This window comes from Physeter macrocephalus, chromosome 16 (genome assembly GCF_002837175.3).
Source record: "Physeter macrocephalus isolate SW-GA chromosome 16, ASM283717v5, whole genome shotgun sequence".
NCBI lineage: Eukaryota > Metazoa > Chordata > Mammalia > Artiodactyla > Physeteridae > Physeter > Physeter macrocephalus.
This window is the reverse complement of record NC_041229.1, coordinates 62,040,255-62,067,728: the sequence shown is the minus strand read 5'-3', so window position 1 is coordinate 62,067,728 and position 27,474 is coordinate 62,040,255. Positions and strand designations below refer to the sequence as shown.

At 35.1% G+C, this 27,474-nt stretch overlaps 1 protein-coding gene across 3 annotated transcripts in view; it reads left to right on the top strand.

Moving 5' to 3' along the window:
* ZNF214 (zinc finger protein 214) overlaps positions 1-24,181 on the top strand; it is a 29,385-nt gene extending 5,204 nt beyond the window's left edge. For 2 of the 3 annotated variants that reach the window (XM_007110988.3, XM_028501097.2), the window contains exons 4-5: positions 12,702-12,863; positions 13,962-24,181. In XM_007110988.3, coding sequence (XP_007111050.1) covers positions 12,702-12,863; positions 13,962-15,652 — 1,853 coding nt within the window. In that variant the 3' untranslated portion in view covers positions 15,653-24,181. Of the gene's footprint in view, positions 1-3,657; positions 3,926-12,701; positions 12,864-13,961 lie in introns of all 3 variants that reach the window. The other variant, XM_028501098.2, reaches the window with a different exon arrangement.
* Positions 24,182-27,474: the final 3,293 nt, after the last annotated feature.

Genomic DNA, 27,474 nt, shown 5'->3' with positions numbered 1-27,474 from the left:
AAATTGTGAAATTTTTTGTTCTAGTTCTGTGAAAAATGCCAGTGGTAGTTTGATAGGGATTGCATTGAATCTGTAGATTGCTTTGGGTAGTAGAGTCATTTTCACAATGTTGATTCTTCCAATCCAAGAACATGGTATATCTCTCCATCTGTTTGTAACATCTTTACTTCCCTTCATCAGTGTCTTATAGTTTTCTGCATACAGGTCTTTGTCTACTTAGGTACATTTATTCCTAGGTATTTTATTCTTTGTGTTGCAATGGTAATGGGAGTGTTTTCTTAATTTCACTTTCAGATTTTTCATCATTAGTGTATAGGAATGCAAGAGATTTCTGGTGAGTAGGCAACCTTGTCTTGTTCCTGATGTTAGTGGAGATGGTTTCAGTTTTTCACCATTGAGGACGATGTTGGCTGTGGGTTTGTCATTTATGGCCTTTATTATGTTGAGGAAAGTTCCCTCTATGCCTACTTTCTGCAGGGTTTTTATCATAAATGGGTGTTGAATTTTGTCAAAAGCTTTCTCTGCATCTATTGAGATGATCATATGGTTTTTCTCCTTCAGTTTGTTGAAATGGTGTATCATGTTGATTGATTTGCATATATTGAAGAATCCTTGCATTCCTGGGATAAACCCCACTTGATCATGGTGTATGATCCTTTTAATGTGCTGTTGGATTCTGTTTGCTAGTATTTTGTTGAGGATTTTTGCATCTATGTTCATCAGTGATATTGGCCTGTAGTTTTCTTTCTTTGTGACGTCTTTGTCTGGTTTTGGTATCAGGGTGATGGTGGCCTCATAGAATGAGTTTGGGAGTGTTCCTCCCTCTGCTATCTTTTGGAAGAGTTTGAGAAGGATAGATGTTAACTCTTCTCTAAATGTTTGATAGAATTCGCCTGTGAAGCCATCTGGTCCTGGGCTTTTGTGTGTTGGAAGATTTTTAATCACAGTTTCAATTTCAGTGCTTGTGATTGGTCTGTTCATATTTTCTATTTCTTCCTGGTTCAGTCTCGGCAGCTTGTGCATTTCTAAGAATTTGTCCATTTCTTCCAGGTTGTCCATTTTATTGGCATACAGTTGCTTGTAGTAATCTCTAATAATCTTTTGTATTTCTGCAGTGTCAGTTGTTACATCTCCTTTTTCATTTCTAATTCTATTGATTTGAGTCTTCTCCCTTTTATTCTTGATGAGTCTGGCTAATGGTTTATCAATTTTATTTATCTTCTCAAAGAACCAGCTTTTAGTTTTATTGATCTTTGCTATTGTTTCCTTCATTTCTTTTTCATTTATTTCTGATCTGATCTTTATGATTTCTTTCCTTCTGCTAAATTTGGGGTTCTTTTGTTCTTCTTTCTCTAATTGCTTTAGGTGCAAAGTTAGGTTGTTTATACGAGATGTTTCCTGTTTCTTAAGGTAGGATTGTATTGCTATAAACTTCCCTCTTAGAACTGCTTTTGCTGCATCCCATAGGTTTTGGGTCGTCGTGTCTCCATTGTCATTTGTTTCTAAGTATTTTTTGATTTCCTCTTTGATTTCTTCAGTGATCACTTCGTTATTAAGTAGTGTATTGTTTAGCCTCCATGTGTTTGTATTTTTTACAGATCTTTTCCTGTAATTGATATCTAGTCTCATAGCGTTGTGGTCAGAAAAGATACTTGATATGATTTCAATTTTCTTAAATTTGCCAAGGCTAGATTTGTGACCCAATATATGATCTATCCTGGAGAATGTTCCATGAGCACTTGAGAAAAATGTGTATTCTGTTGTTTTTGGATGGAATGTCCTATAAATATCAATTAAGTCCATCTTGTGTAATGTATCATTTAAAGCTTGTGTTTCCTTATTTATTTTCATTTTGGATGATCTGTCCATTGGTGAAAGTGGGGTGTTAAACTCCCCTACTATGATTGTGTTACTGTTGATTGTATTATGTCAATATGAATATTGACATAATACGAAAGGATAATCAGGGTGATAAAAAAAGTGGAGTTTGACCACATTCAACATATATTTATTGGTCATTTGCATTCCTTCTTTGATAAATTGACTCAATTACCTTTTTCCTACTGAATTTTTTGTTTCCATTTGATAGAAGGTACTCAGTATGTAAAATATGGAAGCCATTTGTTATATGCTGTAAATATTTCTTTAGGTTATCATTTGCCTTTTACTTTTAAGGACTTCTTTGTATAACTTAAATTTGTATAAAGTGAATCTTACTTCTTTTTATTTATATGTATAGTTTTATGCTTTGAAATTTCTTCTCATCCCCAAATCTAATACATAATTAATTTTATTTTCCTCAATTATTTTTATAGTTTATAGTACTTTAAAAGTTTAAATCTTAAACCTATCAGGTATTTATTTTGGTGTGAGAAAAAATACCAGAAATATATGAAAACATATGTGTATACTTTAAAATACAACAATAACATGGATACCCACTATGTAGACCAGCAAATACTTTTAAAAGCCGCCTGATAAGCCCACAACTTCATTCCTTCTTCTCCTAGAGAGGCAAATGATATCTTAAATGTTGTGTTTGGCATTCCTTAGCTGTGTGTGTGTGTGTGTGTGTGTGTGTGTGTGTGTGTAGTTTTAACTACCTATTACTGCATCTCTAAACAAAATTGTTCAGTTTTGACTATTTTTTAACATTAGATAAATGGAATCACTGTATATATTCTGTGAATGGCTACTTTAGCATAATGTTAGATTTTTACAATGCAGCCATGTTGATTCATGTAGCTGTAGTTTATTTTCACAGCTGTGTACTATTTCGCAGTATGAAAAACAGCTTATTTATCCAACCTAGTGTTGTTGGGCCTTTTCAATTATTTCCAATTTTTTGCTGTGATAGCAGTTATACTCTAAATGTGCTTGTACATGTCTTCTGGTATACATTTGTAAGTTTGTCTAGGGTACAAACCTAGTAGTGGAATTTCTGGGATGTTGAACTCCCTTGTAATTGCTCATAATTTTCAGTTGATTTTCTTGAGTTTCCCAGAAAAACAATCATACCCTCTACAGATAATTTTGTCTTCTTGCACGGGCAAGTGCTTTCATATTAATGGTTTTATTTATTTATTTATGGCTGTGTTGTGTAATGGTTTTAAAATAGTGAATTTGTAGTATCCTTGTTTCCAATTTTAATGGGAATGCCTTTAATATTTTACCTTTCGTTTTGAACTATATTTGCATGTCTTTATTTTTGTTTTGCTAACTTGCTTTGTAGTTTTAAATGAAGGATCAATGTTGAATTTTAAGAGAGATCTTTTGGGCATTGATTAAAATAATTATATGGCTTTTCTTATTTGACATTATTATGATGGCTTATAGTTAATTGATTTTCTCTTATGAACCTTCCTTTGCCTTTTGGAATTAGCTACCATTTCATCATGCTATAATATACTTTGGTTTATAGCATATTACGTTTTCCAAAGATAGTCATACCTATAATTCAGCCTATCCTTCATGTTCTTCTTACAACATGACTTTCACTCTTCCCACCAAAAGGTGTCATCTGTGTCCCCTTTTCTCAAATCTGTCTGGGGGCATGTGTTTGCCTCAGCCAATGGAGTACAGCAGAAGTGATGCTATGTGACTTCCCAGGCTAAGTCATTAATAGGATGCAGCTTTTGCTTGCCTGTCTCTCTCAAGAAACTTGCCACCATGTTGAGACGTAGCCCAGGCCACAAGAAAGGACCAAGTAGAAAGAAACTGAGACCTTCCACCTTCCATCAACAATCACAACCAACCTGCCAGCCATGTGAGTGAGCCACCCTGGGAGTGAATCCTCCAGCCCAGTCAAGCCTTTTAGATGACTGCAGCACTAGCTGACAGCTCAACATCACTCTCATGAGAGGTCCAAACCAGAACTGCCCAGCCAAGCTACCTCTGAATTTCTGACCCAGAGAAACCATGAAAGGTAATAATTATTGTTTTAAGCCACTCGGTTTTGAAGTAACTAGTGTGGCAGTAGATTATAAATACAGGTGTTGCTGCATTTGATTGGCCTTATATTTTACTTTGTTTCTGAAGTTTATGTCAATATTCATTAGTAATATAGATCTGTAGTTTTCTGATTTCACTGTCTCAGTGTTTTCCTGAGTTTCTTAAAATTTTTGATAATTCTTTCACATGCCTTGGAATAGTTTAATAGAATCACATAATCTATTCTTTGCAAATCTGAAAGAATTCATTTAAGGAAACTTTTGGGTTGTTATTGTGAAGGTCATATTTCTTTGATAATTTGACCAGTTTCTTTCAAAATATCTGATCTGTTCAGGATTTTTGCCTTTTCTTGGGGCTATATCAAATGGTTTTCTAGGAAAAAATACATTTCCCATTCAGATTTTCAGATTTATGTTCTAAAGAATGGTGGAAAGTGCTCACCTAATGTTCAAGTAAATTTTTATCTCTTGCTTTTTCACTAATCTCATTCTAACTTTTTTGTTTGTGCCCACCCCTTTTTCTTTTCTTTTATAGCTAGTCAGGGATTGATCTATTTTATTGTTAATATTTTCCCCCCAAAGAACTGGCCCTTGGATTCATTTAACAATGGTAAATGTTTTTCAATCCTAACATTTTCTTTTACTAACTCTATAACTTTCCCTTTAACATTTAAGTGTTTAATCCATCTAGTGTCCCATTGTATATGATATCAAGTTGGAATCCAGCTTTATTTTTTCTCATATAGTTAATCAGTTTCACACCACCATCTAGTATAAATAATCCATTCTTTCTTCTTTGATTTTTAATGCCATCTTTATTGTTAATAAGTTTTCATATATAAACAAGTACATTGCTTAGGCTCTGAGTCCTCAATTCTGTTCTACTGGTCTATTTGTTCTGATTTTACTATTGTAGTTTGGTGGTATGTCAGTATCTAGTAGAACAAGTCCTCCTGCCTGGTTTACTTAAGTCTTTATGGACTTCTTTTCCCTCCCTATAAATTTTAGGGAAAAAAAGTATATCGTGTTTCTCAAAAAATCCAGCTAGAAATTTGACTGGAGGTATATTGAATTTGAGTCATCTCATCCAAGAACATGGAGGCATGCTTCTCCCTTTATTCAGATAATCTTTTTTCTACTTTATTGGAATTTGAAAGTTGTCTTCAAAGATAAAACTATCTTTTTATAAGATAGTTGTTTTTTTGGGTTTTTGGTTTTTTTTGCTGTTGTGAGTGATATCTTGTTTTCTGGTAGTTGATTGCTGATACCGTGATGCTTTTGCTTTATTGTGTCTGGTAATTTTGCTGAGCTTTTTCATCAGTTTATGGTTTATCCACATACTCTTGTTTTTCTAGGTAGATTGCCATAACATATGCAAATAATGACATTTTATGTTTTTTCTTCTAATCCTTAGCTTCTTATTTCTTTTTCTTTTCTTATAGTATTTGTCAGAACCCTTAGTACTATTTTGAAAGCAGTGATGATGGTGGGCATTCTTATCTTGTTACCATCATAAAGGGAATATGTATAAAGTTTCTCCATTAAGCTTAATGTTTGATGTAGATTCTTAGTATCAATATATAACCTTTACCAATTTAGGTAGTTTCTTTTTATTTGTAGTTGGCTAAAAGTTTTTTTAAGACCTTTATAGGCGGTGAACATTATGATCTTTATCACACAATTTTTCTGCATCAGTTGAGATAATTGTGGTTTTCTTCTATAGTCTATTAGTATAGTGAATTATGTTGATTAATTTTCTCATGTTGAACTGTCCTCCATTCCTGTTATAAATTATGCTTTATAATTTTTTCATACATATCTGAATTCAGTTAGCTAATATCTATTTAGGATTTTTTACATATCTATCAAACTTAAAAATGGGCCTATAGTTTTCTTTTGTATTGTTCTTATCAGGTCTTGTAATCAATATTACACTGGCCATATAATGAGCTAGTAATTTTCACCTTCTATTTTCTAAAACAATTTGATTGTAATAGTAATTAACTGTTAATTGAACATTTGCTAGAACTCAACTGTAAAACTCTTTGGGCCTTTGATTTTGGGGGAGGGAGAAAGAATCTTGGCTGCCATTTCAGTTTCATTTAATACTTACTGGTCTGTAATTTTATATTACTCTTAAAATCTATTTTGGCATTTTATATTGGCATTGTGTACTTTACTAGGAATTTGTCCTTTTATATAGATGTTCAAGTGTATTTGCATATAGTTCATAATGCTCTTGTATTATTTTAAGTCTTATGTCTGTGGTTATTACCTCATTTTGTCCAGTATTTTGTTTATAATCATCTTTTCAAAAAAAATTAGACTTGCAGAGATCTGACTTATTAAATTTTTAAGAGCATCTTTTGGCCTTATGCATTTCCACATCATCTATTTGTTTATTGCCCCTTTGACTTTCAGCTTTATCCTTCTTTTTTGAAGTTTGCTCTTTTTTTTTGGAGGGGGATGGTTTTTGTTTTCTGAGTTTCTGAGTGGAATGCTTAGGTTGATTATATGTAGCCATTCTTATTTCCTTTTAGTACTTATTTATCTGGGTCTTGAAAATTTTGATGTGTAATTATTATTATTCAATTCAAATTTTAATTAGCATTATATTTTCCTTTTAAATTTAAGGGCTATTTAATATGTTACTTGGGTTCCAGAAGTGTGGATTTTTAAATTCCATTGTTAATAGTTCCTAATTTTATTACCTTGTATCTAGAGAATGTATTCTGCATTATGCTGATAATTTGGAATTTATTGAGATTTCTTTTATAGACCAATACATGGTCAATCTTGTAACAGTATTGTGGGTTCATGAAAATAATGTGTATTTAGTGATTCGGGAGTATACAATTCAACACAGAAAAAATAACTCGAGTATTAATTGTACTGTTTAGTCTTTATATTGTTGAGTTCTTTGGTTTTGCTTGATCTATCATTTTCTGAGAGGAGTGTATTAATATCTATAATTACAATCAATGGTGTATATGTTATATCTCCTTGAACTTACGATAGTTGTTACTTAATACATTTTGAAATTTTATTTGTGGGTGCAGTTTAATTATAACGGATATTTTTTGGTCTTACTATTTATTTACTGATACAGAAAAAAAACTGTGTTTTTGTCCCTTATATTTTTGCCATAAATTTTTTATTGGGATATAACTGACATATTAGTTTCAGGTATACAACACGATTCTATATTTGTATATATTGTAAAATGATCACCACAATATGTCTAGTTAACATCCATCACCACAGTTACAAATTTTTTGCCATAAATTTTATCTCAGCTAAAGTTAAGTTTGTTATTACAGCTTTCTTTTGGTTCATATTTGTGTGGAATATGTTTTTCCATCCTTTTATTCCCATGTTCTTTTTCTTTTTAGTGTGTCTCTTCTAAACCACATATTGAATCTTATTTTTTTAACCTACAAATCTGTGTCTTTTAATCTGTGAGATTAAGCTATTCACATTTATTATAATTACTGTTATTTTTGCTATCATATGGTCCCCATCTCCCCTCACCCCCCCACCTTCTGATATACAGTCTTGGAGCACTTCTCACAAAATCTTAATTCTGGTGGGTGATATACCAAGAGCAATAATTTCATTTCTCATAACATTACTCTGTTAATCTAGGGTAATACTTTTTCCTTTTATTTTACCTTATATAATATTAATATTGCAAAACCTACTTTATTTTTGTCTACATTTTTCTGTTATAGATTAGCCTGTCTTTTCATTTTTAATCTTCTAGGATTCAGTAGTTTGGAGTGTCTCTTCTAAGCAATATGCCTCTATATTTTAAAACTGTTTTAGTATCCTTTTGTCTATTAATAATTTTACTTGCCATCTTAATTTATGCTTTCTATAATTTTTTTCCTCTACAGACTTGTACCTACTAATTTTGAATGTAGGTATTATACCGCTTTTAACTTTCTAGTGGGGGAAAATATTTTTAACAAATTTTAAAAAATATTTTCAAAGTTTTACAGTGTTTTTTTTTTTTAAACTGAAATGCACATGCCTGGTGGTTCTAATTCTGGAAACGTATCTTCTAGAAATATTACGAGTGTTCAATGATGTATTTAAGAGAGTTGTTCACTGCTGTATTATGATAGCCAGAAAACAGGAAATAATCTTCATCAGTATGGGAACAGTTAAATTTTGGAACATCGTAACATGAAATGCTATGCAACTTTTACAACAATACATTACCCATCTATTTCTGCATAATAAATTTGGGGGAAAATATTTTTTAAAAAATTTTAAAAAAATTTTTAAAATTTTTCAGTGTTTTTTTTTTTTTTAAACTGAAATGCACATGCCTGGTGGTTCTAATTCTGGAAACGTATCTTCTAGAAATATTACGAGTGTTCAATGATGTATTTAAGAGAGTTGTTCACTGCTGTATTATGATAGCCAGAAAACAGGAAATAATCTTCATCAGTATGGGAACAGTTAAATTTTGGAACATCGTAACATGAAATGCTATGCAACTTTTACAACAATACATTACCCATCTATTTCTGCATAATAAATTATATGTAGCAGCTTAAAACATCAAACATTTATTATCTCAGTTTCTAAGGGTCAGTATAGCAGTGTAGTTCTGGCTCAGGGTTTCACACGAGGTTGCAGTCAAGCTGTCAGCAGGACTACAGTTCATTGGGAGCCTTCACTGGGGCTGGAGGATCCACTTCTAAGATGGTTCACTCACATGGCTGTTGGCAGATGCCTCATTTCTCACTGAGGACAGAAGGCCTCAGTTCCTCACCACATGGGCCTCTCTACAGGGCTGCCTAACTATTCATACAATGTGTTAGGTAGCTTCTCCTAGAGTGACTGATCCAAGAAAAAAAGCATGGAGGAAGCTGCAGTGCCTTTTATGAGCTAGTCTTGAAAGCTGCACACCATTGCTTCCCCTTCTGCTTTTTTTTCCTGTTCGTCAGAAGTCAGTCCCTAACCCAGGCCACATTCAAAGGGTGGGGAATTAGGCTCCACCTTTTGAAGGGAAAGGTATCAAATAATTTCTGGACATATTTTAAAATCACCACAAATAACATAGGCCTATATGTACTGAAACGGGAAGTTGTATACTATATATTATGTGAAAAAAGCAGACTGCAGAATTATCATGTCTGTGTTATGAAAAAAACATTAGTGGGGTATGTATGTATGAAAAAAGGTCCAAAAGGACACAGTGAAAACTACAGTGGTTATCTCTTAAATTATTTGGGGAGGGTAGACTTAATTTTTACTTATATTACTTCGGCATTGTTATAATTTTTATGAACTTTCAGTAAAAAAAAAAAACTAGGCTCTTAATCTCTAGTATATTTTTAAAAATAAATTCCTAAATCTTTGTTAAAATGACAATCAAAAGCAATAACAACAGACTGGGTTTTATTTACTGTACTTTTTAAAAAATGAAGAACCAGCGAGTTCATTTATTTTTCACACTGACACCAGGTTTTCAGCTTCTGAGGATCCCAATTTTCTTATTTGATTTATCCATTCATATGTGTTAAAGTAGACTTACTATCTTTATAGTTTTTAACACTTATAAACATTTAAAAATAAACAGCACTGAACTTTCTCATTCTTGAATTCGTATTTCTAATTAATGTTTCATTTTTTAGGCGTGGATTTTTATTTAATTTATTTGGGAAACAGTAGCTGTTTCCTTGAATATTTCAGTACATCTTCCTTTTGCCCTTATGTATTAACACGATATGGCTGTACGTGGAAATCTTGATTTACAACCCTTCACAAGTTGTTTTTAACTTTTTTCACTTTCACTTAGTAGGTAGGCCTGGGTTTAAAAACCACTACTTTGTAACTACATGACCTTGTAAAAGTTACTTAATCTTGCTAAATGTTAGTTTCCTCATTCCTTTAGTGTTGATAATAATACCTTACTGGATTGTTGTGATGGTAAATGAGATAACAAAGCCTTCTTCACATAACTGCTAGATAATATTTAGCTGCTGCTATGATTATATTTGTATGATGATGATGATAGTCTAGTTTCCTTCCATTTTACTGTAATCTCCTTAAAAGTACTATCTCTCCCTTTTTAAAAAATATATTTATTTAAACTAGGCTCTTAATCTCTAGTATATTTTTAAAAATAAATTCCTAAATCTTTGTTAAAATGACAATCAAAAGCAATAACAACAGACTGGGTTTTATTTACTGTACTTTTTAAAAAATGAAGAACCAGCGAGTTCATTTATTTTTCACACTGACACCAGGTTTTCAGCTTCTGAGGATCCCAATTTTCTTATTTGATTTATCCATTCATATGTGTTAAAGTAGACTTACTATCTTTATAGTTTTTAACACTTATAAACATTTAAAAATAAACAGCACTGAACTTTCTCATTCTTGAATTCGTATTTCTAATTAATGTTTCATTTTTTAGGCGTGGATTTTTATTTAATTTATTTGGGAAACAGTAGCTGTTTCCTTGAATATTTCAGTACATCTTCCTTTTGCCCTTATGTATTAACACGATATGGCTGTACGTGGAAATCTTGATTTACAACCCTTCACAAGTTGTTTTTAACTTTTTTCACTTTCACTTAGTAGGTAGGCCTGGGTTTAAAAACCACTACTTTGTAACTACATGACCTTGTAAAAGTTACTTAATCTTGCTAAATGTTAGTTTCCTCATTCCTTTAGTGTTGATAATAATACCTTACTGGATTGTTGTGATGGTAAATGAGATAACAAAGCCTTCTTCACATAACTGCTAGATAATATTTAGCTGCTGCTATGATTATATTTGTATGATGATGATGATAGTCTAGTTTCCTTCCATTTTACTGTAATCTCCTTAAAAGTACTATCTCTCCCTTTTTAAAAAATATATTTATTTATCTATCTTTGGCTGCATTGGGTCTTCGTCGCTGCGTGCGGGCTTTCTCTAGTTGTGGTGAGCGGGGGCTACTCTTTGCCACGGTGCACAGGCTTCTCATTGCAGTGGCTTCTCTTGTTGCGGAGCATGGGCTCTAGGCGCGTGGGCTTCAGTAGTTGAGGCTTGTGGGTTTAGCTGCTCCGCGGCATGTGGGATCCTCCCAGACCAAGGCTCGAACCCGTGTCCCCTGCATTGGCAGGAGGACTCCCAACCACTGCGCCACCAGGGAAGCCCTAACTGAACATTTTAAATTGAACTTTACCATTGAGAATGTGTCATCAAAGAAATAAAATGAATTTGTCACATAACCAACTTATGATTTATTCTTTCTACTAAAATATTTTTAGACAGTTAGAATATATGCATTTATCTCTTCTACTTTCTAAAACTGCATATATATAATAAACCAAGAAATTTATTAACTTACAATGATGAAGCCGAAGAGCCGTCAGCAAATGAGAAATTTCAACAAAATCCTGGATGGCAACAGTAGGAAAAGTGGTAAGAGCCACATAGGGCTGAAGATGTTACATCCTAGAATACTCAGCAGAGTAATATAGACAAGAAAGGAACTGATGGGCCCTGTGAACTTTGGAGAGGCTCAAATCCATACACCATTTGGGGCAGAGGGCCAGCCACAAAAGAAGACCCTAAAATATTTCCAGAGAGGAAAGAAAAAGTTGCCTACAAAGGAATTACAGTTTGTTTGTTCTTTAAATCAGTCTTAGCAACACTAAAAGCTTATAAACAGTGAAGCAGTTTTGAGAAAAATTCTTTTCACTCTCGAATTCTACACCCAGCCACTTATGAGGGATAGTAATAAAGACTTAAGGCATACAGTGATTCAAATGATTCTTGGGAATCTTTCCTAGTAACCGTGTTTGGATATTCTCCTTTGAAGAAAACCTCGCCTGTTTCTCACCTTTGCTTTTTTCGATGGCCATAGGCTTAACATTCACAGGCTTGATTGAACTCATGTTGTTATGTGCCTCCCAATTAATGGAGTAAATCACAAAAGAAGAAGAGTCATATGATCTTGAAATGGAGCACTAAAGAGTAGCTGGCCCTGACTGGAGCAGGATAATGGACTTTTCCAAAATAAAAGGGGTGGGAGAGGGGATGAGACACTTGATAAAAAAGATTATATAAAGCCTTCTGAAAAATCAAAAAATTGAAGACAGTAAATTTATTAAGTAAAAATTAAACAGGTAATTCCCCCCCACAAAAAATTGTATATAATCATATTCAAAATTATATTAGTACTGCTTATTGATTTAACCAGAAAATTAGTGATAATGCTATAGGAGGATGAGGAGTGGAGGTTCGGGTGGTAATCTAATTCCTCATCTCACAGTGGGAAGTAAACAGTCTAAAATGATCAATCATGAAGCAATAATATAAGCAACATGAAGCAATATTGTTACAGTCGGCAAATAGTTCTGGTCCAAAGTATGTAGACCTGGGTCCTAGCTGCAGTACCTCCAGGTCCATGATCTTGGGAATTAATCTTTTTCAACCATTATTACTAATGTGTAAAATGAGGATAATAATAGTATCTACAACATAGGATTGCTGTGAGGATTACTTGAAATATATGTGAAGTACTTACTTGGCCCAGTGGTTAGCAGACAAATGCTATATAAATGTTTATGATGGTGATGGTGTTCAATGATTGGATACATTATTTAACTACTTGACCTCTAATTATGTCTCCTCTTACCTTTCTTGTTTTTCTTCACTATTGGAGTTATTTCTTCTTCTTTTTGGCTTACCACTTATGTTACCTGCTGAATGTCTTTTTCTTTGTCCATCTTCTCACTTAGATTTCTTCTTCCTGGAAAGTCTGATCTTCGACCAGATGGCAGTAACATTTGAAGATGTGACTATTAATTTTACTTGGGAGGAGTGGAAATTCTTGGATTCTTCTCAAAAAAAGCTCTACAGAGAGGTCATGTGGGAGAACTATACAAATGTCATGTCAGTAGGTAAATTATCCCAACTCTTACGGAATAAGGTTAGTTTATTCTGGGACCAGTTTTGTTGAGTATTTTAGTTCTTTATTAGGGTGCTGTATTGAGGTAGAAGAAACATTCTCAAAAATGGGTCTTAAATCACATGACAAATAGAAGATAAAGCAAGATATCTTCCAAAACATTTTGGCTATGTAATTAATAGGTATTTGTGATTCTTATTTATTTTCTGGATTACACTTAAAGCACAGATTTCCGCCCATAATTTTGTGCAGTCCTCAATTTGTTCTCTCTTCATGTTCTATTTGTAAGTTAGCTTTTGCTGTATAACAAACTACCCCAAACTTAGTGACTTAAAACAAACTGTTATTTTTCATGATTCTAGTTGGTTAGATGGATCTTCTATCATGGAGTGACTTGATTGGGGCTGGATGGTCTAAGATGAAGCTGGACAGCCTGAATGGCAGTTGGTCAGTCTCAGTGTTATAACAGGCATGTACTGACCATATGTCTCTCTTCAAGGAGGCCAGCCCAGGCTCATTTACATGGTGGTGATCACAGGACTTTCAAAACCAGCAAGAGAGGCCAAGCCCCAATGCACGAGCACTTGGCGAATCTCTGCTTGTCTCACTTTTGTCCCAGTGGCCAAAGCGAATTACATAGCCAAGCCGGGAGTCAGTGTGTAAGGGGAACACCCAAAGATGTAGATAAAGTAGAGAGTTTTTTCCCCACAATCTACTACACTATTTTAGAACAGAAAAATAGAAACAATATTTTATTTCTTATAATAATGTCCCAAATAGAGTAATCTAATTAAATCTCAGTCTTTAAGACTATTTCCATGAAACCAGTCAGACTTTCTCTTTTATTTCTAACAGTACCTGGTAAGTAGTAGATGCTCAAGTTATGTTTGTTGAATGAATGAATACATCTATGAATGAACAAACATATGAATTCCACACCCAAATATGGAGCAGCCTAAGTCATAACACTTCTTTCCCACTTGCACCCACACATATATTCCTGTAATTCTGGAGCTTGTTGATTGAGATACTTGGAAATTTTTAAGCACAGCTTTCATCTTACCACTGGATTATCTGCTTATTTTTCTAGGAAACTGGAAAGAGAGCTACAGACCCCAAGAAGAAAGATTCAGATATTTTGAACATGAACATCTTTCCTGCTGGCAAGGCTGGAGGAATGCCAGCACTCAGATATATGATAATCAAAACTATGTGGAAATGGTTCAAGGTATAGATTCCAAAGACCTAAAGCAGCAACACCTTTCTCACTGTCAAGAATGGTTAATACTCTTCACACAAGTACCAGGGTTTGGGAACTATGAACTGACTTTTGAAGGCAAAATTCCCAGGAACTTAAAATATACGAAGTTTATACCTTGTCAATCCTTAGAAACAAAACACACTGAAGACAATGGTAGAGAAATCTATGTGAGTGATTCACGTGGTTTTCAAGGACGTGGATACCATGTTGGCATATCCAGGAAAAATCTCTCTGTGGAAAGAGAACAGAAGCTCATAGGTCAGCATTCTTACATCCCAGGAGAGGAAGCCCTTCCAGGGTACACTGGGGAGATATGCCAAAATGACCTCCTGAAAGGCTCTGTGGAAGAGAAATACTGTGGATGTAATAAATGTAAAGAAAGTTATTATTGGAACTCACAGTGTGTTCACAAGAGAAATCAACTTGGAGAAAAGTTCTATCCATGCTCCATCAGCACAGCATGCTTCACTCAGAGATCAGACCTATACAGACATCCAAGAATCCACATAGGTAAGAAGCTGTACAGATGTAATGAAGTTGCCAGTAACTTTAGTCAGAGCTTCGGTGTTCACTTTCATCAGAGAGTCCACGCAGGGGAGGTACCTTATATATGTAATGTGTGTAGTAAGAGCTTCAGTCAGATCTCCAGTCTTCGTTGTCATCAAAGAGTCCACACAGAAGAGAAACTCTATACACTGCAGTGTGATAAGGACCTCAGGAGAAATTCATTACTTCACATTCACCAGAGACTTCACATAGGAGAGAAGCCTTTTAAGTGTGATCAGTGTGGTAAGAGTTTTAGTCGGAGTTCAGTACTTCATGTTCATCAGAGAGTCCACACAGGAGAAAAACCATATAAGTGTGATGAGTGTGGTAAGGGCTTCAGTCAGAGTTCAAATCTTCGAATTCATCAGTTAGTCCACACGGGAGAAAAGTCCTATAAATGTGATGACTGTGGTAAGAGCTTTACCCAGCGCTCAAATCTTCAAATCCACCAGAGGGTGCATACAGGAGAGAAGCCTTACAAATGTGACGACTGTGGGAAGGACTTTAGTCACAGCTCAGATCTTCGCATTCATCAGAGGGTCCATACGGGGGAGAAGCCCTATACTTGTCATGAATGTGGGAAGGGCTTCAGCAAGAGTTCCAAACTTCACACTCACCAAAGAGTACATACTGGAGAGAAACCCTATAAATGTGAACAGTGTGGGAAGGGCTTCAGTCAGCGTTCACATCTTCTCATTCATCAGAGAGTCCATACAGGAGAAAAACCCTATAAATGTGATGATTGTGGAAAGGGCTTTAGTCACAGCTCAAATCTTCACATTCATCAGAGGGTCCACACAGGAGAGAAGCCTTATCAATGTGCTAAGTGTGGTAAGGGTTTCAGCCATAGCTCAGCTCTTCGAATTCATCAAAGAGTCCACACGGGAGAAAAAATTCATAAATGCCATGAGTATTATAAGGGGTTCGATCAGAATTCACATCTTCACAGTAATCGCAGAAGAAAAACCTTATAATTCTGTTCATTTAGTTATAACAGCTTTAATCAAAGCTTCACCTTAAGCCCAGTAAATGCTGCTGGGAAGAAAATTCTATAAATAATCCAAATAATCCCAAGCAACATTTATAGTTTCCCCTAATTCCTACTAAGAATCATTTGCTTCAAGAGGAGATCCTTAGGAGGATATTTAAATTAAAGTGTATTTTCTTTTTCTACAATAAATATTATGCATAGTCATTATAAAATATATAGAAGAGTCAAGAAGAAAACTTTTCATCCTGTTTCATTCTAAGCCTTTTTTCCTGTGCATTTTCATGTGTATGAAGTCATACTGTATGTTCAATTTTATATTTTCACTGACTTCAAAACATTTTCTTATATTTTGGTTTGAATTGAAATTGGCTAGCTATAAATGAAATAGCATCTTGACTCACCTGTAAAGTCCCTAAGAAGCTACAGAAAAAAAATGAAAACACACAAAACTTGAAACTCGAACTGGTAGACAACAAGTTCTCAAATGTTGAAGAATTAACTGAAAGGCCATTAAATTTGGAAAATAGTGTATGACCCTTATCCAAAATAGGGTATCTTAGAGATGTTATTTCTGTCACCCAGAAAACTCAAGAACCAGCCTTTTGTTGCAGGGGTGCTGCACTATGAGGTTACCATAATACACTCTCACCCATTCCCCTTCCCAGTTTTCCACATTTATTCATAGGTTCAGACACTAGGAGGTGTGGAAAAATTCTGGTTTTCTGAAAAACCAAAGAGGGAAAATGGATAAAGACCTCTGCAACAGTAATTGTCAAAAGACAACAGAATAACACCTTTAGAATTGTGAGGCTGAAAAATCTGTTATCGCCCATAGTTTATCTTATCAACTAAATTGTCTTTTACGTTTGTAGGTAACAAATTAGATAAGCAAGAAAATGGAAAACATATCAAATATGTACCTTTCTTAAAGAGAGCTCAAGAATGTGGAAATCATAGTGTAAAAGAACTGGTAACAAACACTAAAATCAGTTAAGCATGCAGTTAAGTCTTGAATAATTGTTAATTTGTTTACAAAACTTCAAAAATATTAAATAGTTGTACAAGAAAATATTTAACATACAAATGTTAAGTATAAAAACATATGTTAAAGTCTGGATGGGAAAGTAGGGTTATCAGATAAAATCCAGGACACCCAGTTAGGTTTGATTTTCAGATATACAATGATAATTTTTTAGTATAAGTATGTCCCAAATAGTGCATGGAACTTATACTAAGAAATTATTTGTTCATATAAATTCAAACTTAACAACACCCTGTGTTTTTATTTGCTAAATCTGGCAACCAAATGAGGGAAGGACAGCAAAAGAAAGTGTGCTACATCTCTGACCTTAAATAGCATGGATTCATTACATTTTCTTCTTGACTTTAACAACTCTAGAAATAAAGGTCTAAATATGTTTTTACAAAGTTAGAAATTGCAACTAAAAGAACTAAAAACATATTTCTTTCAAAACAGAGGAGATAAAAGCAAAGAATATTCAGTCCCTATAGCAAAAGACAGAAAACAAAAACAACATGAAGATGATCTAAAAAATTAGAGAACATGGATCAAGATGAGAGGAAATCAAATTTCAAAATAGGTTAAATCTCCCCTTAAAAAGTTTTGAAAACCCTTGATTGAATTAAAATTTTACTTATATGCTATTACAACAGAAAAGATTAAAGCAAAATGATATTGGTCAATTGACCAATTTTCAATTGATTGCTCAATATTGATTTATTGATATAAAAGAATAGGCAAATGTTTATTAGGCGAACAAAAGCATGCCTACAATATGCTTTTAAAGGTTAATTTTAAATGAACTAATTAAACCCATTAAGGTGGGTAATAATATAAAAAACAATAGTTTCCTAAACTCTTGTAATAATCAGAAAAATACAATGGGTGCAAAAAAGGGTTTGAAGTACTAAAATTTCTTTAAAAGGAACAACTAGCAAAAATGTAGAATGAAGGGCTTCCCTGGTGGTGCAGTGGTTGGGAGTCCGCCTGCCGATGCAGGGTTCACGGGTTCGTGCCCTGGTCCAGGGGGATCCCACATGCCGCGGAGCGGCTGGGCCCGTGGGCCATGGCCGCTGGGCCTGTGCGTCCGGAGCCTGTGCTCCGCAGCGGGAGGGGCCACAACAGTGAGAGGCCCGCGTACCGCAAAAAAAAAAAAAAAAAAAAAAAAAATGTAGAATGAAAATAATGAAAAACAAAACATTTAATTGAAAACAAAAGGGGACTTGTATAGAGGGGATGTTCTTAATTTATAGATTTATTTCCAATCTCATCAAAATCCCAATGAGATGTGAAATTGAAAATAATATTCTAAAGTCTTTTAAGAAAAATAGATATTGGAGAAGAGCAAAGATAATTATAAGAAAGATTAATGAGATTGCCCTAACGTATGATAAATGATATATTGAAGTTAAAATATTGAGAACTTGATTGTACATTTGAGAAAATGTTCAGAATGCTCAGTTATTAAATAGCTTAAAAATAAACCAGTATATGGATTACATATATATATATAAAACATTAAGTAGATATGCTTAAATACTTTACATATGATAAAAGATTTATGAATGGAAGGATTATTCAGTAAATGGTGCTGAGAAAATTATTTAACTCTTTCGTGAAAAATAAAATTAGGCTTTCGTCTCATGACCTATATCATATATACTGATCTAATATATATTGATTAAAGCACAGGTTTTCAAGCTGTGTTCCATGTACCTCCATATGGTTTCATGAAGCCTGGTTCATCAAAAACAAAGCCACAAGTTAACCCCATCCATCTTTTCTGATTCACATTCAAGATTAGCACAAGATTTCTTTCTCTCTTTCTTATTTTCTTTTAGAGGAGGTTTTACCATTTTAAACATAAAATGTTTAAAATTCACCAAAGTGGGTTTTTACATGGTTGAAAACACACATGCATTTTTTGAGAGTTTGATGAAATGGAAGAACTCAGAAAAAATACCTAGGAATTTGACCACATTAAAAAAATTAAACTATAGGTTAAGAACCGATGGAAGTCAAGACAACAACAGGGAAAATATTTGCCCTGATTAGGTTATAAACTTTTATAAGTTAATACAAGAGATGGACACCTACTTTAAAAAATGGCAAAGGACGTCAACAGATTAAAGCAATGAAAATACCACTATCATTAACAAAAATTGTAATAGCTATTTTCAGTGAGAGTACAGAATGATTGATACTTATACACTACTTATGTTGAGGGTAAATTGATATGCTTTGGAAAAGCTATTTGGCCAATTTTAAGCCTTAAAATTGTTATTACTCTTTGTCCTGTAGTGATTTCATATCTAGATATATATCCTGTGGAAATAGAGTTACACTCTATTAGGGTACTTCATTTTTTTTTTTAAACATCTTTAATGGAGTATAATTGCTTTACATTGTTGTGTTATTCGGGTAGTTCTATTTGCAAAGAACAGAGATCCACTTAAGTTATTTCATATAAAAATTGAGTTATATAACATTATGTTTTAAAATCTCACCAAAAAAGAAAAAGAAGACACAAGGACGGAAGCTTCAATATGAGAATTTGCTGTAGAAAGCCATTAGACAAGGAGACTACTCTTTCAAGAACTTTTGTTTCTCTTTGGTTATCCTCTCCTCTCTACAGATTGACCTCCTGTTTACTCACTCTGCATGCTTATAATTGCCACCACATCCTTGAATATATTTTTTTCAATTTTATTGCCCACCACTAACTTGTAACTTCTGGGTCTCTGTTTAGATTTCTGAGTAGGGGAAGATGATTGGCTCAACTTATAATTACTACCTCCTGACAAGTCTTTGAGGCCAGGCCAAACTATAGGCTACTGGTAAGCCTTTGGATTGGCTAGCTTTGTATGAGATGTTCACTCTGGTGCTTTCAGACATGCCCAGGGATGAAGTGATAAGGCATATAACATGGTTGTAAGGGCTGATTTTCAAATAGGTTTCTCCAGAAAGTGGTGGGTCTGGGCCAAGCATTCTGAACCACATTATAACACATACACAGATAAATGTTCAAGATATTTATTTAAATATTTTTATGCTGCCCTCACCCCTAAATAGGGGAAAGGTCATATAAATTATGGTTCATCTACATGATGTAATCTTATGCAGTCGTTAAAACTTATATTTTCCAAGAATGTTATAATAAGAATATACTTATGGTGTTAAAAGTACAAGATATAGAACTCTATATGGGGTAAGATTCTATTTATATTTATACAGATATTTCCATGGGGAAAACATTGGATATATACAAAAATGTTATTAGTGGGTTTCTTTGAGAGGATCTTTGGTTATCTTTATGTTCTTCATGCTTTTCTGTATTTTTTATATTTTTATTGGTGTCTTATTTTCAAAAAAAAAGTTTTACATACAACTTATTTAAAATGTTAATGATTACATGACATTCCATTGTGTGGCTGTACCATAATACTTATCACTATATTATCGGGTATTTAGACTGTTTTAATTTTTATATCATGAACTGAACTGCCATAAATGTACTTATGAAGTTTTCAATTATTTTAGGTAATTTTTATAATGATTTTCTATATTCAGTTATTGGGTTAAAAGATAGGAGGCAGAAGGTATAATTTGTGCAAAGAAATGGAATAATGAAATTACACGATGTATACAGCCAGCTACAAGTAATGTCAAAGTACCTGACAACAATGTCAAAGCTAAGTACTTGACATTGTTGGATTATAAAGTATAAAAGTGAAAGGTGAGGTTAGAGGATGGCCAGATCATGAAGGACTTCTTGTGCCAAGCTAAAAAATTTCTATTGGTCATGGAGAGACATTAAAGAATCTTAAACAAAGGAACAACAGTATGTCATTTGGAAAAGACTTCAACAACAGTGACTGGATATCCAGAGACTGGATATTTTGTAGAGTGAGGGGAAGAGAAGGAGCAAGAACGGAGGTCATGAGGCCATATAGTAGACAAGACAACGAGGTGGTGTCAATGAGTTTTGATAGTAGGAGGCAGTTTCCTTTTTTTTTTTTTTTAACATTTATTTATTTGGTTGCGCCGGGTCTTAGTTGTGTCTCACGGGCTCCTCGGTTGCAGCATTTGGGCTCCTTAGTTGTGGCATGTGAACTCTTAGTTGCGGCATGCATGTGGGATCTAGTTCCCTGACCAGGGATCGAACCCAGGCCCACTGCACTGGGAGCACAGAGTCTCATCCACTATGCCACCAGGTAAGTCCTCAGTTTCCTTTTTTAATTGTTGGATTTATTTTTCACTTCATCAGTGTGCCCACTAGAGTAAAACTGGAAAACACAGTCACTAAAAAAAATGAGTTTAAAGATAGTATAAAAAGCCATTAGAAGATTTTAAGAGACATGGTCTAACTTTAAATTTTAACAGGGGCACTGTGAATGCTGGGTTAAGAATTAACTGAAGGTAGCGGCTAGAGCCAAAGCAGAAATTCCAATTAGAAAGCATTTTAGTGATGCCTAAGAAAGATAAGGTGTTAACATAATGTTAGCAGTGGAGGCAAGAGAAATAATCAAATTTTGGATATACTTTGAGTATGATGAATATATCAGAAGGTGGTTTTAAACTTGGACTTTAGATGGAATTTCAATAGGTAAAAAGGCCAAAATAGTTTACAGACAGGAGGAATTGCTTATAAAAACGTGTACTTGAGTACATCATCTTTTAGGGACAGTGAAATCAGTCTGTCCAGATTAACGACTTCATGTTGGGGTTTGAGCTACTCTTAAAAGTCTAGGGTTTTTTCATCTGGATAACATAAAGCTCAAATTGCGCCATGGGGATAGTTAAGCCCAACCTTGGGGAAGAGTCAGGGGAGGCATCCCAGAGACTGGTTTTAATCTTTGTCCCGAATAAACTGAAATAACTTGACAGGGGATGGGGCAGGGAGGTTGGTAAGTGTTTCAAGCAGAGTGAGCAAAATACGCAGTCTTAAGAATAAGAGTTTAGTGGTTAAGAACCAGGATGCCTGAGCTCAGATCAGTTTTTATGAAAACGGTATATTTCTACCTAATGTCAACGAACTTTTATAATCAATCACTGGGTCAGGGTGGACTGGGAGTCTTGTCATCAGCAATCCTATGTAGGCCAAGTTATCAGAGTCAGGCAGATCCTGTCAGGAATGCCTACCAAATTAACTGACTAAATCCTAATATCTATTGAATACTGTATACTAGGCTATGCAGAGGCTGAAAAACTATGTGATCCAGTAAAAAAAGGTAACACTATGGTATGTTTTTGTTCATCTTCTTAGGTTCTACAACTTAGAATACAGACCACCCTGAGTCATGTGTACAGGTGTCTTTCACCAAATATTAAAATTAATTGGCAAATGATTTAGAACTTTAACATTCTTTGAAAAGGTTTCCTAGTGAACAGTGAAAGGCACAGTAGCTTAAGTAACTGAAGAACTGCTGGCATTTGATCCAAGATCTACCTTTTATTGATGATACAGAATTGGGATAATCATTTGACCTCTCTGAGCTTAAGTATGCTTAGCTGTAAATTAAAAGGGTTGAGATAACAAGAGTTCTAAGGTCTCTTGTGAACTTATATCTCTAGAATAGTGCATACTACATAGTAAACTATTGATTTTCACAGGACACTGTTGCCGGGAAGTCTTCTCAAAAGTTTAACGTCATTTTAATTTCACAATCACGTCAAGAAAGGTCCTACTAAGTGCACTCTATAGTCAAGAAAAATCGTGGCTTGGAAAGGCTCACGATTAGCCCGAGGAAACCAAGTGGTGAGACGCAGCTGGAAATCTCACCAAGTCTCCAGGCACCAAATGGCAAGTCTGTTTCATAGTACTGGAGACTAGAAGTCACCAGACACTTCTAATAGCAATTGAAGAGAAGCCCAAAGGACAGAACAGTTACCCAGTTTTCATGGGAAAATGTGTGGATTCCGGGATCCGCAGAGAATATACATGAGCGACCTGGCCAGGAAAGCCCCACTGCTCTACAGCAGCAGGACTAACGCAGCAGCAGACTGTGCTGGCGCCAAACCGCTCCACCGGGGCCGCAAGGGGTGGTGCCTCCCGGCGGGATACGTCCGGAGGCTGCAGTGGCTAGACCGTTTCTTAGGCGAGATCTCAAGTATCCTTACTGCCTTGGCAAACAGTCCGAGCCTTCAGGCCTGCCCAACTCTCAGACTGGAGGGACTCCTGAGGGCAAGCAGGGGTTTAGCTTGATTTCTTATTTTTGTTGATAGGCTGAAGCTACCAATTGCACACGCTCTTAGTGAAGGATCTCTTAAGGCTCATACGGAACTCCTACCGCTCGCACTCCGGGCTAAGCTGGGCCGACTTTATTCTGGGAGCTGGTGCAAATGGTTTGGGATCCGCCTAATATCTGGAGGGGGTGGGGCTCCGGGCTGGTTTACAGCGCTCTATTCTAGAGAAGCTGACCTCTTCAGACTACAAAAGTGACAGTCCCTACACTCCACCGGCCGTCTTCCCACCATTCTGCCCTTCCCTAGGGGAAGAGGACAGAAAAGGAGGGATGGAGCCCTTCATAGCTAGGACTCAGGTCAGTAAGCGTTTCTTCTCCATCCAGAAACGCAGTTTCAGAGTCATCGCGGAGATCTTGTCCCCACGCTGGAGGCTTAAACATTGTCAAATCTGGTCTCTGGAATCCTGTGCTTTCACATCATTTCTATAGTACCTTCTATATAGGTATTAAGAAGTTCCTGGAGTGTCTCTGACTTCTAGCACAGTGTTGACACACTATAAATGTTTAAGGGATGGATACTGTTGAAGAGACAGTATCATCATAACTTCACATCTTCAAATGATTTCAAGTCCATTGAGAGAAAAAAATTTAGAATTTGGGGGTTTAGGAACAAAGAATCCATTAAAAATTTTACACGTGCCCCATACAGAAGTAGTATTCCCAGTTGCTTTTTTTTTCTTTATTTTTTTGGCTGTGTTGGGTCTTCATTGCTGAATGTGGGCTTCTCATTGCGGTGGCTTCTCTTACTGCAGAGCATGGGCTCTAAGAGCGGGGGCTCAGTAGTTGTGGCACATGGGCTTAGTTGCTCCGCGGCACGTGGGATGTTCCCAGACCAGGGATCGAACCCGTGTCCCCTGCATTGGCAGGGAGATCCTCAACCACTGCGCCACCAGGGAAGCCTTCCAGTTGCTTTTATATGAAAACTGAGTCACAGGAAGAGAAACCTGATTGAAAAATTCCCTTCCTCTTTAAACTAGTACTCTTTTTATATTCATAATGCAATTGACAAGAAATAAAACTTTAAAACAGCATCAAGCAAGTCACTGTGCAGGTAGTCCTCATGTCAGCCTTCTCTCCCACTTTTGTGTTATCCACTAAATAGTGAACATGAAGGAATAATTTTAGGATCAAAGAGTCAAACAGATAGTAGCTGATGCAGAATATTGATTTAGACTTTTTTTTTTAATTCCAAAAAGTTATACATTTTCATTCAGAAATCAAAACCACTGAGATGTTACCATTTCGTACCCATGAAGACACAAAGGAAAATTCCATTATTCCTGGAAGTTTAATCTTCTAATAGCCTCTTCCTTTTCTTCCCTCAACCCTTCTATCTCCTGTCCTTTTTAATTACTTGGTTTCCTCTATGACGTGCATACAGGCATACCTCACTTAACTGTGCTTCACAAATGATGAGGTTTTTTTGTTTGTTTGTTTGTTTTTTACGAATTGAAGGTTTGTGGCAACCCTGCATTGTCAGATGATGGTTAGCATTTTTTAGCAATAAAGTATTTTTAAATTAAGGTATGTATATTGTTTCTTTTAGAAATAATGCTATTGTGCATTTAATAGACTACAGTATAGTGTAAACATTACTTTCATATGCACTGCGAAACCAAAAAAAAAAAAATTCATGTGACTCGCTTTATTGCATTAATTTCTTTATTGAGGTGGTCTGGAACCGGACCCACCCCAGACCAGGGATCGAACCCGTGTCCCCTGCATTGGCAGGGAGATCCTCAACCACTGCGCCACCAGGGAAGCCTTCCAGTTGCTTTTATATGAAAACTGAGTCACAGGAAGAGAAACCTGATTGAAAAATTCCCTTCCTCTTTAAACTAGTACTCTTTTTATATTCATAATGCAATTGACAAGAAATAAAACTTTAAAACAGCATCAAGCAAGTCACTGTGCAGGTAGTCCTCATGTCAGCCTTCTCTCCCACTTTTGTGTTATCCACTAAATAGTGAACATGAAGGAATAATTTTAGGATCAAAGAGTCAAACAGATAGTAGCTGATGCAGAATATTGATTTAGACTTTTTTTTTTAATTCCAAAAAGTTATACATTTTCATTCAGAAATCAAAACCACTGAGATGTTACCATTTCGTACCCATGAAGACACAAAGGAAAATTCCATTATTCCTGGAAGTTTAATCTTCTAATAGCCTCTTCCTTTTCTTCCCTCAACCCTTCTATCTCCTGTCCTTTTTAATTACTTGGTTTCCTCTATGACGTGCATACAGGCATACCTCACTTAACTGTGCTTCACAAATGATGAGGTTTTTTTGTTTGTTTGTTTGTTTTTTACGAATTGAAGGTTTGTGGCAACCCTGCATTGTCAGATGATGGTTAGCATTTTTTAGCAATAAAGTATTTTTAAATTAAGGTATGTATATTGTTTCTTTTAGAAATAATGCTATTGTGCATTTAATAGACTACAGTATAGTGTAAACATTACTTTCATATGCACTGCGAAACCAAAAAAAAAAAAATTCATGTGACTCGCTTTATTGCATTAATTTCTTTATTGAGGTGGTCTGGAACCGAACCCACAATATCTCCAAGTTATGCCTATATTTTAGTATTAGACCAGATATCTTTCGTTTTATCTTCCAGGGGGCAAAAGGCCCCCTTTGCTCTCCTGCTGTCTTCCACCTGGGCAGATCCCCATCAGTGCCCACCTTTAGATTGTCAGGCAACTGGTGAATATGCTCCCAAGTGTTAGTTTTTGCTGGATATTGTTGTTTTAGAAATAACTGCTTTGATCTAGTCAGTATCTGCTATCCTTGGTAAGCCTGCATTCACACGTATAAACACAAACACACACATCCAGATATTTGAGAGTACTAACACAGGCACAGGATTTTTGAATGGATTTTTCCGTAGTTTATATTTTAGCTCTGAATAGCTCTCCAAGAGTTGTTACCTTCCTTTCCTGGTTCAATGATAGATAGGAAAAGTAAAGGCACGCCTCTCTCCTTTTGAAAGAAAATCTCCAACCATTTCATAATTGAAAATATCAATATATTAAAGTAGGTGGTGGGGTAAGGTGGGATTTATCCCTGTCTAAACGTGAACTGCCCTATCTATGATGAATTCTGGTGCTACAGGTTCTTTCACAGAAAAATAAGTTTGACTCTTAGAAAGCCTGAACACATACAGTTGAGGAATCCTTCATCCCTGGAACTAGAATTTATTGCATTTGATATTTTGGAGGGTTGATTGTTAATTTCTGAGCCAGGCTATTGCTTCTTTGGTCAATTATTATAGTTATAATGGCTGTGACTTTTGAGCAATTACCATGAGCCAAACACTGCTAAATCACTGAGTGCTAATAAAAATTATATATTTGCATTTCATTTGCAATACTTGTACTTCAGTAATAAGTAATATATTATTTCATTTGAGCTGTATAACAATCAAAATGTGGACCAGTTATCCCTCTTCTCAGGTGAGAAATCAGAGTCCCAAGTTAAATAACTGGTTATAGGACAAATTAGTAGCAAATCCAGGATTAAAACCTAGAAGTTTGATTTTCCATATCTCTTAAGACTATATTAGGAGATGAAATGTTTTATAAGAAGCATTTTCATTAAAAAAAGAAAATCAAAATACTAATCCTACATATTTTTATTTCTCAGAAACTGTTTTTTTAGCCACTAAACTCATTGTCACATATATTTAGTAAGTGATATCTCTTATGATTTTCCTCACTTGCTAGAGTGGTACCTAGTTAATGTCTCTGACAAGCAATAGTAGATCCTTCTTTTAAGAAATAACCTATTTCAGTCATTACAACATCAAAATGAAGTAATGAGGGCAAGAGAAATCAACTTGAATATCAAAGAGTCCTTGGAAAAAACTGAGCAGAACTAGTATTGGTAAATTACTAAGTTCAAAGATCACATCTATTAAGGTAATAGTGAATAGATTCCAGTCAGGGCCACTGTTCATAATCCAGTCATAATTTACTGCAAACAATAGAAATACTTTTTTTTAATTCAAAGAAATACACAAACTTGCAAAAAGTACTGGTGTGTGTTAGTGGGATCATCAGTACAGAGCCAGTATGGACAACACCTTCAAGAAGTTTGGCTGGCCTGGAGGTGATGTATTAATTAACTAGATGGGGGTAATCCTTTCACAATGTATACGTATCAAATCACCAGGATGTACACTTTAAGCAACTCACAGTTTTATCTGACTTCAGATTTAGAGATGATTTTTTAGATTTGACACCAGAAGCAAAGGCAGCAAAAGCAAAAATAAGTGAGACTACATCAAACTGAAAAGTTTCTGCCAAGCAAAAGAAACCATCAACAAAATGAAAAGGCAACCTACCAAATGGGAGAAAATATTTGCAAACAGTATATCTGGTAGGGGGTTAATATCCAAAATATATAAACACAACTCAATAGCAGAAACAGACAATCTAATAAAAAAATAGGCAGAGGATTGGAATAGATGTTTTTACAAAGACAAAAGGTACATGAAAAGGAGCTTTACATCACTAATCATCAGGGAGATGCAAATCAA